This window comes from Mycteria americana, chromosome Z, assembly GCF_035582795.1.
Source record: "Mycteria americana isolate JAX WOST 10 ecotype Jacksonville Zoo and Gardens chromosome Z, USCA_MyAme_1.0, whole genome shotgun sequence".
In the NCBI taxonomy this organism is placed as follows: Eukaryota; Metazoa; Chordata; class Aves; order Ciconiiformes; family Ciconiidae; genus Mycteria; species Mycteria americana.
This window is the reverse complement of record NC_134396.1, coordinates 30,318,965-30,333,321: the sequence shown is the minus strand read 5'-3', so window position 1 is coordinate 30,333,321 and position 14,357 is coordinate 30,318,965. Positions and strand designations below refer to the sequence as shown.

Genomic DNA, 14,357 nt, shown 5'->3' with positions numbered 1-14,357 from the left:
CAAATATGTATCTACAACCAAAGAAGTAGACTTTTGAAGTCTGAATTATTTTACTGAGTGGGTTTATTTAGCATACGTGCAGGGACCACTTCATTCTTGTCATATTTTGGGGACGCTGGTCTTGCTTTTTCTAAAGACAGTGGCTGCACTTCCATGACTGTAGGGTGAGTGGGCTTGCAACTTTTATCCTATCCACAGAATGTTTCTATAGTTAGTGACATGTATCAAAAATCGGGTATGTTTTTGTTACACATAACTTGGGGTGCAAAGAAACCCTTACAAATTTCTCTCAGAATGGGCAGTTCAATGACAAAAGGTAGCTCTTTGTTGTGATGCTCTCAAACTCTGCAGCAATAAATGTCAGGTCTGCTTAACTTCAGGTGGTCCCGAAATACAGAGGGAAGGCAGCACTCATTGCTAGTTTCACTGGTAGAATTTCTAGCTACTTAAAAATTTAAGAACAAGTCTCCCTCTAAAATCAGTATTGCTCTTTGTAGGTAGCAAATTTTAAATAATGGCAGTTTTCTGGTGCCTTTTTAAAATTTATGTTTGAAAATCTGAAATTTAATCCTTGTGTTTATATTGCGGTAAATGTTAGTTTTTGCAACAATTTATTTCTGCATGTCATGTTTTATTCTTTTAACTGGAATCTACTCAAGCTGCTCACTGCAGGCAAAATTCTTGTTCTTATATCCACGTGATGCCCTGTTCTTCAGACAGCATATTCTTCTTGGGATTCTCTACAGAGTGTGCAAGGAAGACATGAATATTTAAATACAAGCATGCGTGATTCCAGAGCAGGGTACAGCTGTCCTGACTATGCATGTCCATGCTTAATGGCTTTAGCTTCATTTTAAGTTTCTTCCTAACTCTGAATTTCCTTGTTAAAAACATTAACAACAAAGAACATGAATAATTTATAAACCTGTACAGATCAGGGAATAATAGTAGCTATGAGGGACTTCCTGTTGAAGCTCAAGGTGAAAGATTTCCTTTAGTACAGTTTGCACATGGCAGATTACTTCATCCTCCACAGGTTGGTTGGATTTTATGACTGGCTAGTGAAAGGAACGTATGCTGCTCTTGCATTATTCACCTGGGACATGCTGAAAACCAGAACAGCTGGAATTTATTGCAGTTGGAGTTGTATGTGTCCAGTACCCCACAGTGCCTGGCCCACACTTGGTGAAATCCTGACCCCATCAGAATCAGTAGTAAAGCTCCCAATATCATTCAATAGGACGAGGTTTTCACTTCTACATCTTGGAATTCCCATTTTCATGAATATTTGAAAATTCTTCAAAGATGAATACCCCCTTCAAAGTCAGGAGGAGTTGTGTTTGATCCAGGCAGAGACAATTCTGTTAGATATCGGTTGTCTTTTGGTGTTACTACATTCTAGAGAACGTATGGCACCTGTCTTCAAGAGTTTGGTGGCAGATGGCACAAAGGTGACTTACGAGTGAAAGAAGACGGAAAAGGAAACAAAGCCCTCAGGAACAAGCAACTTCATGCTTTTCTTAAGTGAAGAAAAAAAAATTAACTAAAAATATCAAAAGCAGGGTCTGACACATAGTAGTCATTTAAATTATTTTCGTCTCTATTGTGTATGTGTGTTAATAACATGCCATTGATCACCTCCTTAAAAATATATGCTCTTTAACCCGTAGCACTTAAAATTCTGTGGATCCCTGACAAATTTCCTTTTGTCAGGGCAAGAAGATTTGCTAGACAGCATGGACTGTAAGAACAATGGGTTTTCAGTCTTCATTTTAAATGCTGCACTAAGAGCAAAGTAATAGGCAGATCTTGCTTTGGGCGTTGTGACTATCCTGGGCTGCCTAGAACTCTATGGATATGATTGTATAAATGTTTAATTGTATTTCTATTCACACACAATTTGATAAAATTGCAATAAACTAATTATAATAAAAACAGACAACTTTAATAAGATTAATATCAGGACAAAACCACCTACAATAAATAAAAATGTAAGGACACGTGAGGAGAGAGAACAGGAATAGAAGGCTTGCAATTTAAAGACAAGATGAAAGGTGAGCACATGTGTTTTTAGAGCTCAGATGCACAAAGTATTACCTAATTTATTTACTCCCAAGGTACTGCCTACTGGTCAAGTACCTGAAAGTCTTCATTTATATGATTTTCTTTATTTGCTTAGGAGTGTTAATAAAGCAGCAATGGTAGTAGCATAATCCAAAAAGATGTAATTCTAAAATGCATGCACTATTATTATTTACTGTATTACTCAGATCTAAAAGAAGTCCCTCTGTATTTTCCTTTGCACAAGTTCAGTGGCAAAGCCTCCGTTTTGCAGGAACTGGCAGCTTGAAGGTCCACAAGTAAAAATGTGGGCTACAACATTTAATTATAACTTGCATAGTTTGGATTATCTGGATGTAGTAGGAGAAAAAAGTCTTTTGCTTTTTAAAACAACATTTGTTTTCTCTCCTCTGCATTCTGCAGTGATAATACATACAAACTCCTACAGCAGTCCCAGTCTATCCTAGATGGGATATAAGTACTCTATGAGAAAGTTAAGAAGTTTATGGAGTTCATAAAAAGTAGGATTCAAAATTAAGATAAGATTCACTGAAAGAAAATTATTTCAAAAGAATTCTTCCTTTTTAAAATTCACACTACCTGATGTCCTTCAGTTGGTGGGATTTTTTGTGTTTTGCGTCAAATAGTCTATGTACAAAGGCATTATCTTTTATTACAGATCTGCTAGAGGTTAGGACTGTCATTTTACACCTGTAAAGTTAATCTCCAATAGATTTTTCACAAGGTTTTAGCACCGAGAGTTCTTTGTTCCTAATCTAACATCATTGATGAAGCCAAATCAAGCTTTGATTCCAATTTAGATTGGATAGCCACTACAACTTAACTAGCAAGACTTTTGAAGTGTCCTCCTTTTTTTGTTTATGGAGGAGTCTCTGATCATCTAATTGAATTTTCTCAATACCATGACACCTAGAAGAAAAGATTAGGGAAAGACAACCTAGTCCTCCTTGATGTTATAATATGAATTCCTCTAAGTCCTTTAGCCTAACTCCTCAGCCTTCTTTTAAAAAAATGCAAATAAAAAAAGGAGTTCCTGTTAAGCATGGTGACAACAGTAAGTGCAAATCAGAGGTCATATCAGAAAGATGTAAAGGGGAAGGGTGGATTACCAAAGTAATGTCATTGACTGTCAGGAACTTGCTAACTTTCAGAATTATGTGTGCAACCTCTTGCACAAAAATTCTCTTCTCTCTCCAATACTCAGTCAGGCTTCATGTTTACAATCTTGTTAATAATTATTTGCTTGCTTTTAAGTTGCAGTTCTTGGCTGCATGCTCATTCGTAATTTCGTTATCAGTTTTGAGTCCTTACTCTCTCAATTCACTTCTCCCTCATGTCTTACTTATTCAACCTTTTGGTAGGTTGAATTTATGGCTATGAAAACTCAGGAAACGTATATGTTCTCCATCTGCTTGTTCCAGAATGCCTCACAATTCCTTTTAAGCCAAGCTCCCACTGATGCTGATAAAGGATTATGCCTTGATGCCTTCACAACTGTGGAAGTCAAACAGGGAAGGTCAAGTAAATGCAATGGTGGAATTGCACTAAAAATTCAGGGATTGTCTTCAGTGATTTCTCTTTAGCAGTTTTGTTTTCAATAAAAGATATGTCAACTTTGAAGCTGTTTAATTACCTTGGAGAAGTGTGACATGAATTTTCATACAAATATGTTTTTTGTGCAAAGTGAAAATCTTATGCTTGTTGAAGAAAGCCACAATGCATTAGTTTGTTTTGAGAGTCTGAGTTCACATTTTCCATGAAGGGATACACACCTTTAGCAATGCTGATTGCTATCTCTAAAATAGCTGTATGTCTTATGAGTATTTTGAGAAACTCTGAGCCAGGCTCATTTCTGACATAACTAGGGACAACTGCAGTCTGTATCTGAGATCTTTGTAGCAGGAGAACAAAGAGAAATACTGACTATGCTTTCCTTCTATGGCAGCCTGGGGCACTACACTTACAAGGCAGAAATGAGTATTTCACCACAGACGGTACTTACAATACTTAGTGAGTGAACACTGAAAATAAACTGAGTAATTAGTTATATGATTTCATAGAATCATAGAATAGTTTGGGCTGGAAGGGACCTTTGAAGGTCATCTAGTCCAAGCCCCCTACAATGAGCAGGGACATCTTCAACTAGATCAGGTTGCTCAGAGCCCCATCCAACATGACCTTGAATGTTTCCAGGGATGGGGCATCTACCACCTCTCTGGGCAACCTGTTCCAGTGTTTCACCACCCTCATGGTAAAAAATGTCTTCCCTATATCTAGTCTGAATCTACTCTCTTTTAGTTTAAAAGCATTATCCTTCGTCCTATTGCAACAGGCCCTACTAAAAAGTCTGTCCCCATCTTTCTTACAGTCCCCCTTTAAGTATTGAAAGGCTGCAATAAAGTCTCCCCAGAGCCTTCTCTTCTCCAAGCTGAACAACCCCAACTCTCTCAGACTTTCTTCATAGGAGAGGTGTTCCGTCCCTCTGATCATTTTTGTGGCCCTCCTCTGGACCTGCTCCAACAGCTCCATGTCTTTCCTGTGCTGAGGTCCCCAGAGCTGGATGCAGTACTCAGGTGGGGTCTCACCAGAGCAGGGTAGAGGGGCAGAATCACCTCCCTCGACCTGCTGGCCATGCTTCTTTTGATGCAGCCCAGGATACAGTTGGCTTTCAGGGCTGTGAGCACACATTGCCAGCTCATGTCCAGCTTTTCATCCACCAGTACCCCCAAGTCCTTCTCCACAGGGCTGCTCTCAATCCCCTCATCCCCCAGCCTGTATTGATACTGGGGGTTGCCCCGACCCAAATGCAGGACCTTGCACTTGGCCTTGTTGATCCTCATGAGGTTCACACAGGCCCACTTCTCAAGCTTGTCCAGGTCCCTCTGGATGCCATCCCGTCCCTCAGGTGTGTCAACTGCACCACTCAGCTTGGTGTCATCTGCAAACTTGCTGAGGGTGCACTTGATCCCACTATGTCATTGATGAAGATATTAAACAGTACTGGTCCCAATATGGACCCCTGAGGGACACCACTTGTCACTGATCCCCATCTGGACATTGAACCGTTGACCACTACCCTCTTGATGGCACCATCCAGCCAATTCCTCATCCACCGAACAGTCCATCCATCAAATCCATATGTTTCCAATTTAGAGAGAAGGATGTTGTGGGGGACCACATCAAAGGCCTTGCAGAAGCCCAGATAGATGACATCCATAGCTTTTCCCTTCTCCACTGATGTAGTCATTCCACCATAGAAGGCCACTAGGTTGGTCAGGCAAGACTTGCCCTTGGTGAAGCCATGCTGGCTGTCTCAAATGTAATTTGAAATTACAAATAATGTAGCACTGTTTACTGTTTACTTTGATATGGTGTGGCACCTACATACACAGTAGAGAACAGCAGGTAATAAGGGAAGCGTTGTTTAATCCTTCAGGAATGTCAGACAGGATTACCAGGAACCCTTTGTTCTCCTCTGTTGTAAAAATATGCAGAAGGGAACAAATTAATTCAGTGACTCTGTCACTGCCGAGGATCAGCTGTTAAGCCACATCTCTGCATCCTCTTTTGTTTCATGCAACCAGCAGGGATGCAGGTACTGGCTGTCAGCCAGTCTGTCTGCTATGACCTCCCCGTGGGAACCGCGTAGCATGTTCATGAAACTGGAATTATCAAATTTTAATAGTGTTAGATTTGGGGGTATTTTTTCAAGTACCCTTTATCACAGTATTTCAGATTTCCAATTCCATTTAAAATCAGTTTATTTTAAAAGCTGAGAGCTTTTTCCAGTACAATATTTTTTTCAAAAAGTACTTCAATTCCGTTTGAATTTACTTAGTCATATTGAACAGAATCTTATTATAACGGGTAAATTCAAAAGTAAATACCAAAGAGCAGATTTAATCCAAATTTTACAGCAGAAGCCAGTACAATATATTGGAGGCAGACTGTCTAGAGGCAGACCTTTCGTGTTGCTGAGCAGCAGCAGCACTGACCCAAGGAGTCTTCAAATCCACAAAATAAGTCATGTGAATACGTGCAGCTGACGTTTTCTGGCATCATCGTTGTGCATTGCAGTCAGTGGGCTGGTGATTGTATAAAATGTTCTGCTCTGGGTATAGGACTATAAAAGCTTTGAGGAACGTAATCTCACCAGCAAGATTAGAGTTTTCCTGGAAATAATTTTGCTAACTGCAAGAATTAACCTAGTTTAATCCTTGGCATGTTGAATTGCTGAAGTGCCCCGAACATGATTATAATCAGCATCATGCACTCTCATGCATCTCCTTGTTTCTTTTCTCCTCGGTCTCTGTAAGGTCAGAGTCTCCTTTTTTCTTTCCTGTTTGTCTTGTATCTCTCACTTCAGATGGGGGGCAAATAGATCTAAACCAGATTGCCTGAATGTCAAGTGCCCTGCCTTTCTGCTGCCGCTTTTATTTCTTCTGGAAATTTAGCATAATTCACCATTGTTGTTGGCTTCCTCTGAAACCTCTTCTGCTTTATCCATTAAGTCAGAGGCCTCATGCTGTCATTCTGTTAATTCTTAAGTTTGTTGCTGTGGTACAACCTTCTTCTTCTCAACTTTGTCCTTCTGCACCCCCACTCTTTTTTCTCCGCAAGTTTGTACAGCCCCTCTCTGGCAGTGTTGTCTCCTGCACGCAGTGCCATTTCTCTGATTACTCTTGGACTCCTTTTGGCATCTGTTTTCTACTCCTGTCCTCATCCTCCATCGGATGCCTCGCCCCAGGTTCCAGCAAAGCAGACCCCAGACACATCAAGGCAGAGATCAGTGAGAATAAGTTTAAGCAAAGGTGGTGGCTGTACAGCCAGCGGAAACTGAGCCCTAGTTAAACAGCACATGTGGTCCCAAATGCTGTATGTGGGGAAGTCCATACTGAAGTTATTGGGAGCTCTTCCCAGGTAAGGAATTCGAATCTTTAGGACTAAAATCATGATGGTAGGACAATAGCTTCTTTTGTGTAAAGGCAGCTACAAAGATTATGTTTCAACACTGAGAACATTTTTACAAAACAGTAGGTGCATTGTATATCATTATAAAACAATATATTAAATTCTGTCTTTAAATGACATCTGTCTTTGCTTTAAGAGAGACTTAGAGTAATGTCATATTCTGTTGGGCATGCTTATGTGCAAGTAAGACACTGCATTGTACAAGCAAGAGTATGTCAATATTTGTAACTGATTTTGGTAAAGTATGTCTATGAAAAAATCATTACAATCCAATCATAATTATTTTAAAAATTTAACAGTGATAATATCCTGTATTTTTTAGTTACATGGCATAAAGCTTTCTCTGTCTCTGGAAATGATGTAAGAAATGTTCATTTGAAAGATTCAGGTATCTGCAAATAGATTTTAAAAAAGGATCTTGCAAAGTATCAGATTTGCATATCATCACAGTATTTTACAGTTAAAAACTAATAGCCAGACCTCTATTGAAATTCACCTGTGTGGAAAAATATTGAAAGATCATGAGGTACATCAGCTAAAAACAAAATAATTGGACAACATTTGTACATTTAACTGCTTAAACTGTTTCATAAACATGAAGAGAGAATATTTCCAGAGAAAACAGCACTACCAAACTGTTAAGTATCCATTTTTAAATGATTACACTCTATCAAAGGTTGGATGTGCAGAAGCTCAGTTGTAAAACTTTACATAAAATTGATGAGTGAAATAATCCACAAATTCCTCAGACAAATCATTTACAAATTCCTCCTTGTGCTTAATATTTCTCTGTCCTGTTTTGTAGACCTACATTAATTATTGTATTTTTATATATATTTACATATATGCCAAACTTTAAGAAAAAAGCACTTTAAGAAATGAAGTGTAAAGCAACATCTGGAGAAAAAAGGTGATTTCATGCAAGTTTGTATCACACAGACAAATAATAGTAGCCCTAAAGATCTGGAGATCTCTGCATTCCATTCTTTTCTCTGCCCTGCTAGAATATAGTAATGCTAGGTATTCAGATCTATTTAATGATTTAATTAATTCAGGTCTCATACCAAATGATGAAGTGAGTAAAAACCTTTGTTCTGATTTCACAAGTGACAAGAGAGTGGTTAAATGAAGTAACCCCTCTAAAGCAACATCAACACTGGTATCAAAACAATGTGTGTGGGACAGCATTATGAACAGTTCCTTAGGTTATATGTTTTGAGATTTTTTGTTTATGATTTTTTGTTTGGATGCATAAGTATTTGAATGTCTGACCTGGGAATGTTAAAAGAGCTTAGTTTCCAAAGCTCCTGCTGATTAGTTGCTGTCAAGGTTTATTATGTTTTCCCAAACGTAGAGGCACCAAATTGGCAATCACCTTGAAAAGGCTGAATTTTAGATTTCAGTGCTTCTCCTACATCTCACTTTAGCAAGTTACTTATCTAAAGGCAGTGACTTGTGAAATTTCAGGGGGGGGGAAGGCACTGCCATTTCTGTAATCCGTTTTTGGCTGTCCTGCAGAATTTTTTGCGTAATCACTGTTCGAGTTTATGAAGCACATGCAAAAACGTGTACATTTCTTGAATGTCTGCTGGTTCCTTATCTTTGTGTCTTTTACTGTGATGTTGTAGAGCTTGGATCATATGGAAACCTAAAATATTATGACACAATGACTGAAGAAGGTAAGAAATATTTTAAAATTGTTTGTATCAGCTTTTTTTGAAGCCCTTTAAGCGCCTTTTATGTGTTTACTTTTTCCTTCATTTTTCTTAGTCCTATTTTCAGTTTCTCCATTTTTGAATAACTCCTTTTTGCATGTCTTCATTGACGGTGCAACCAGTTGTGCCTCTTTTTTCAGATTTTTGTTTTCAGCGTTTCAGTTTTGCTATTTCAGATAAGGAAATACAATGGAATGCTTTTATTAAAGAACATACATGCAAAACCCACTTGCAAATTATACGGCACAGGATAACATAGATTGTAGATGCTTATTTTATGCCATTTTTTACAATGCGTTCAAGAAGGTGAATTAATTTATGGATGTTAAATCAGTTTGAGAACAATTATTAAGTGACTTCAGTTTACTCTATTATTCAAAAGTGATGAATAAACTTTAAAAACTAAGCATGACTATTCCTGGAGTATTAATTGTATGCTTAATTGCAATGCAAAAATTATGCAATTTAAAATCCTGATTCTAGCAATACAAGAAGGAAGTAATTAGGGCCTGAACCAGGGCTCAGTGAAATCTCGGGAAATTTTTCTGCTGATTCAAAAGCGTTGCAGTTTATTATACTAATTCAGGAAAGCAGCTAACTGCGTAGTAAATTTCCAGCACATGCTTTCAGTCCTAGTGCAGTCAGCATTTCTATAATTTGGAAGTTTCCCTGAACTGAGACCTGATTGTCTGTAGGATCAAGGCCTCTTGTCCAGCTCTGTGATTATAATGCCAGACAGATGGTTTTACGAATGTTCAGTTTAGTAATTAGTGGCATGTTTGAGGATGGAGATAAGCTTGAGGCCTGTAGAAAAGTTAGCTGCCTATTCCTACTTATTTTTAATATTGGGAATATAAGGCAAATAGCTTAATTCTCTGTTTTTAAAAACACAGTTATTTTCTATTTTAGATTAATCTTGAAGTTAAAAAGGTTTAAGAAAGCCTTCATTATATGACTGACTGATGATCATTTCTCCAGGGGAAAAAAAAAAAGTGGTAACTTCTGACTGTTTCCCATTTTCTGTATCTGCTGTTGATTCTCAAATATAACTGTACTATTCTGGGGCTGGCCGTAGGAGGCAGTTCCTTCCACCTTTGTGCCTGATGTTGGAAGATGCTGTTTTCTTCTGTAGCAGGCGTGAGCTCATAGGGCAGTATTGCCGCACCGCCCTCCATTGCCCAGATTCGCTATCTGATTCACAGGGGTGGCACTGATATAAGAAGAGATGTCTGAGAGGAGCTTTTGCTGGGCAGACAGTGGTATTTATGTTGTTCAAATACACATTTCAAGCACCTGAAATGAGTCGTTAAGCCAGGCCATTCAGATACGGCTACCAGAGCTAAAGCTTTTGCAGTATGTCTCATCTCAGTCTTCATTACAATCAAGATGCGAAGGTCATTTCTCATTGTAGCTTCAGAGCTGGGTATGTTAAGGTTTTTAATTTTTATACTGAAGTATTAAATCTACCATTTCAAAAGTAGTCACTACATTAGTAGCCTTCTGATAGTCATAAATACTCTATTGACAGTTAAATGTAGCTATTTGTGGGAAAATACCCATGCAAGTATGATACATACAATACATGTCTATACTAATACTGTGCCCGTGCTGAAGTAATGCAGTTAATATTCAATGTCATCCCAGAAGGCACTCCTCATGAATAAATAATCCAGGACCATACTGTAGCAACAGCAAAAATCTTCCAGTAGCAAAAATAAGAAAGGAAGCTCTCTGTCTTTAGGAGTATTAACACTGACAAGAGTCTATGATACAGTTTACCTTCTCAGAAACAACTGTCATGATCGTTTTCACATGTCTTTCACAAACCAAGTAATGAATAGTGTATCCCAGAAGCTGTATTTAGATCCAAGCCTGCTGTATTTTGAACTTCCTGTTTGGATTTTCAAAAGTATAATCACTATCACTCTGCATCACACTTATTTGCATTATCCGTTTTCCTCTTTCTCTTCCTCTTTCGACTGATCTTTTTATACATTTTGTACAGAAAGTTAGTCACAGGAACATGTAAACCCGGTTACAAATCCATGGATTTTTTTCTAATATAGTACATCCTTATCTCCAGGTCCTCAAGCCCTGGGTGGAGATAGGTAACAAATCTTTCAGTCCTCTGGTGGAGAAGCACAGGCACATCTATTCTTGCTGGTACATCAGAACAAGCAGAGACAAAAAGTAATAGGTCACAATACAGAATCAGATATAGCCTAATGGCCAGAGCGCCATTGTGCTCCAGGTCTTAGAAACTGATCTCTATTGTTTTGTTTGCTCCTATTTGGTCTGAAACTGACTTCAAATTAATTGCAGATTAATCAGGCCCAACTGGGAGAGACAATATACCCTACCAGATGGGAAGAGTAGGGTATATTGCCTCACAGTAATCTTGTGCTGTCAAGGAACCTCCACCAACAGCCTACAACATGACAAAACTGCATATATTTTCATCTGATGCTTCTGCAGTGTTTTAAAGTTAAAGGAGAAAGCACATGAGGTGGATTTCTGGAAGTGATCAGTTGTGACCCACTAGTTGTGTTCCACAACTGGCCACGAGCAGGACTGGTAGGTGCAGTTCAGACTGCTCAACAGCCACAGATTTGACATCTTCAGACTCATGAAAGCTTGGCTATAGCTGCATGGATGTAGTAATTTGTATGTGATCAAGAGACTGAAAACTTGGCAAATGGTAGAGTCTTGAATTTTTTAAACGAGTGAATTTCTGAAGATAAACTAGTTTTGTATCAAATCAAAGACTTTTCTGACCCAGGGAATCTGTAGTCTGCAATTTAGATTGTAGTCAAAGGATTGGCTTTGTAATATATCCTTGATCAGGAGGAGAATCTCAGCCAACTGATCCCAGCTGGAGTTACTCATGCAGATCAAGGCATATCTATATTATGCAATACTGATTTGTTTGCATATATTCAAATAAAACCAATTTAGTTTTAAGCTGCCTTCTTTGCTAATCACCTGGCCTTGGTCTCCTGTTCCTTCTACCCCATCCTTTGTAAACTAAAATGAGCTGTAAAATCTGAGTTCAGCCAATCTAGATTAATTAAGGATTTTCTATAACAATCTATCCTATTTTGGGTCCATGGAATCAATTATTTTCATTGACCTAAACTCTCATGGTACCAGATGGCGTGAAAATGACTCTTAGGTAGTCAAACCCATAGTATATAGGACTGTTAAAGAGGAAACATAAGCTCCCACCTTCTCCTAGAAATAAGAACAGTAACATAAAATTCCTGTGGATTATTACAGTAAACTCACCTAAAGATGAGAAAAAAGGCATGAGAGAAGATCTGTGCCTAAGAGGAAACCTTGGGGCTTTCTGTAAATTTGAATGACTTAGAAATATCCAGAGCTGGTCCTTTCTCCTGGTGACTCTGTGCTTCCCCTTTGCTGAACAAGTTTTGATTTGGTTTGAGGGAGGAAAATGGCAGGGAAAGGGAGGGAGGAGGCATAGCTCTGCTGTCTTTTTACATCTCACTGTCTTCATGCAGGCTAGTACTACTGCTTTCCTCAGTTTCATGCTTTTGATAGTCGATAGTATGTCTTTTAATCATTTCTTCACACTGTTTGTTACCTACACTGAGTGAGTCAAATGGAAGGTTATGATGTAAAACAATGTAAGCTGAACCATGCATGTACTGACAAATAAAAATAAACCAAAATACAGTTTCCATTTCAAATGTTGAGGTTAATTTCCATGTTAACTTCCATGTGACAGTGACTTATAACTGTGGAACAGTCTCCTGAATGAAGCAGTGTAACTTACAATGCTAAAAGTCAATGTAAGACATTCTTCCTAAAGGTGGGAGGAGGCTTTTGGAAATGTGAAAAAAATTGAAGACAACTTCAGTTAAGCTGATCTAAAACAGTGTGAATCTCTGTGGAGACATTTTCTTTTCAGTTCAATAATGGCTCAAGTTTCTCTATTAAAAAAACCTAAACAATTTCAAACAATCTCAAACAAAAGACTAGAGTATCCTTATAGAAGTCTGTATCACTTTAATTAAACTTTAATTTAAATTGAACCTTAAATTAAAATGTCCTACACCATTCTGGAGTAGGTGGAGACATGGATGGTTCCACAGATAGTTTTCAGAAAATGTCTCAGTTGGATCATTTGCATTGCTTGCAAAAAATGCATTTGTGTATTTGGGGCATCACAAGCCAAATTCTCAAACATATGAAGCTGAGTTGGAGTCTGAAACCTAAAGCAGTCCTTTAGCAAACTGACGTACATGTTGTATGAAAATTATGCAGGCACCTTTCAGTACCTACACATGCTTCTGGATAAACACTTTTTAAATGCCCTTAGTGTTTCAAAAGAAGTTAGGAACAGACTTGACTCTTAGCATTTCAGCTTAAAATATTTGGAAATATTATTTGCATTTTTTCCTCGGTTTTTTTCTTTCTCTTATCTGATATCCCAAGCAATTCTCTTTCTCTCTCTCTCTCTTTTTCTTTCTTTAGCTCTTTGTTTCTCCTTCCCCTTCTAACTAAAATCTCTGCCACTGACTCTGTGCACTGAAATAATGAGATGACTCTATATTTATGATTGCGTTCTACACTTAGATACTCTTCTACAGGCAATTTTACTCTTGGTACCATGTTCCAACAAAGACAATCTTTGCAATATATTGTGAATGGCTAATTATTTTTTTGGAGCATGATGTGTTTGTGAAAAGATAGGGGCTGCTGAAAGGACAGTACTGGTTATTAAATCTTTGTGGTATTTTTATTACTTTCCAAGTTATTTGCTTTTGACAAATTAATTCCACTCCCCAGCAAATGATAGCTGCTAGTCTCTGTGGACTGTGCATATGCTTCTTCACATACAAAAGTGTTGGTACAGGGGTTTGAAGCTTCCATTTGTGAGAAGGGAATAGAGGATTTCTTTCTTGACTAATGATTTGTTCTTGTGTGTCTTTTATTTTAGCTTGGAAACAGTGACTGTTATGCAGCTAACTGAGTTCATTCATGACTTCTCACTGTTACTTCCCACTGTTAATCAATTATGTGATTCCATTGAAATATCTTTCGGTCTTAAGCCTGTGCTGTTTTTGCTGCAGGGACACCAACAGTTTTCAATGGATTTTTTTAACTGGAGATGAAGAATTAAAACAGTCACAGGCCCTGTATGGTAATAATGTTCTTAATTAGAAAAGTACTGTACTATAGCCACCAGTTATACTTTTAAAAAAGATTTAAAAAGACTTAAAGAGCAATAGCAATGAGGATAACAATAAAGGCAGGCAGATATATCATCTTTCTTCACAACATAGTCTGTAATAAGCTGTCCAAAGAGTCCTTACATAGAAAGATCAAGCAATGTAGAGGAAGGATTAAATTAATTTCACTTAATATTTGCCTTCTTTGACATTGCCTAGTTTGAATGTGTCATTTGGACTCAGTGGTCAATAAAGAGTGACAGGACCTGGGACCTCTCTTAGGACAGGATGAATTGTGCTGGAGGCAGTATAGATGATGAGCTGCATGGTTAACCTTATGGAAGACAAAAACCACCTGGCAGGTTGAGAAGAAAATTTACCTTTGAAAAGCTGGTAG

General features: G+C 38.1%; 1 protein-coding gene across 3 annotated transcripts in view; it reads left to right on the top strand.

Annotated features, from left to right (window-relative positions):
* The window catches only part of SLC24A2 (solute carrier family 24 member 2), a 112,449-nt gene that overhangs the window by 67,922 nt on the left and 30,170 nt on the right, over positions 1-14,357 (top strand). For 2 of the 3 annotated variants that reach the window (XM_075527324.1, XM_075527323.1), the window contains one exon: positions 8,682-8,732. The exons of the other annotated variant lie outside the window; for it this stretch is intronic. In XM_075527324.1, the coding sequence (XP_075383439.1) occupies positions 8,682-8,732 (51 nt within the window). The remainder of the gene's footprint in view (positions 1-8,681; positions 8,733-14,357) is intronic. 3 annotated transcript variants of the gene reach the window in all.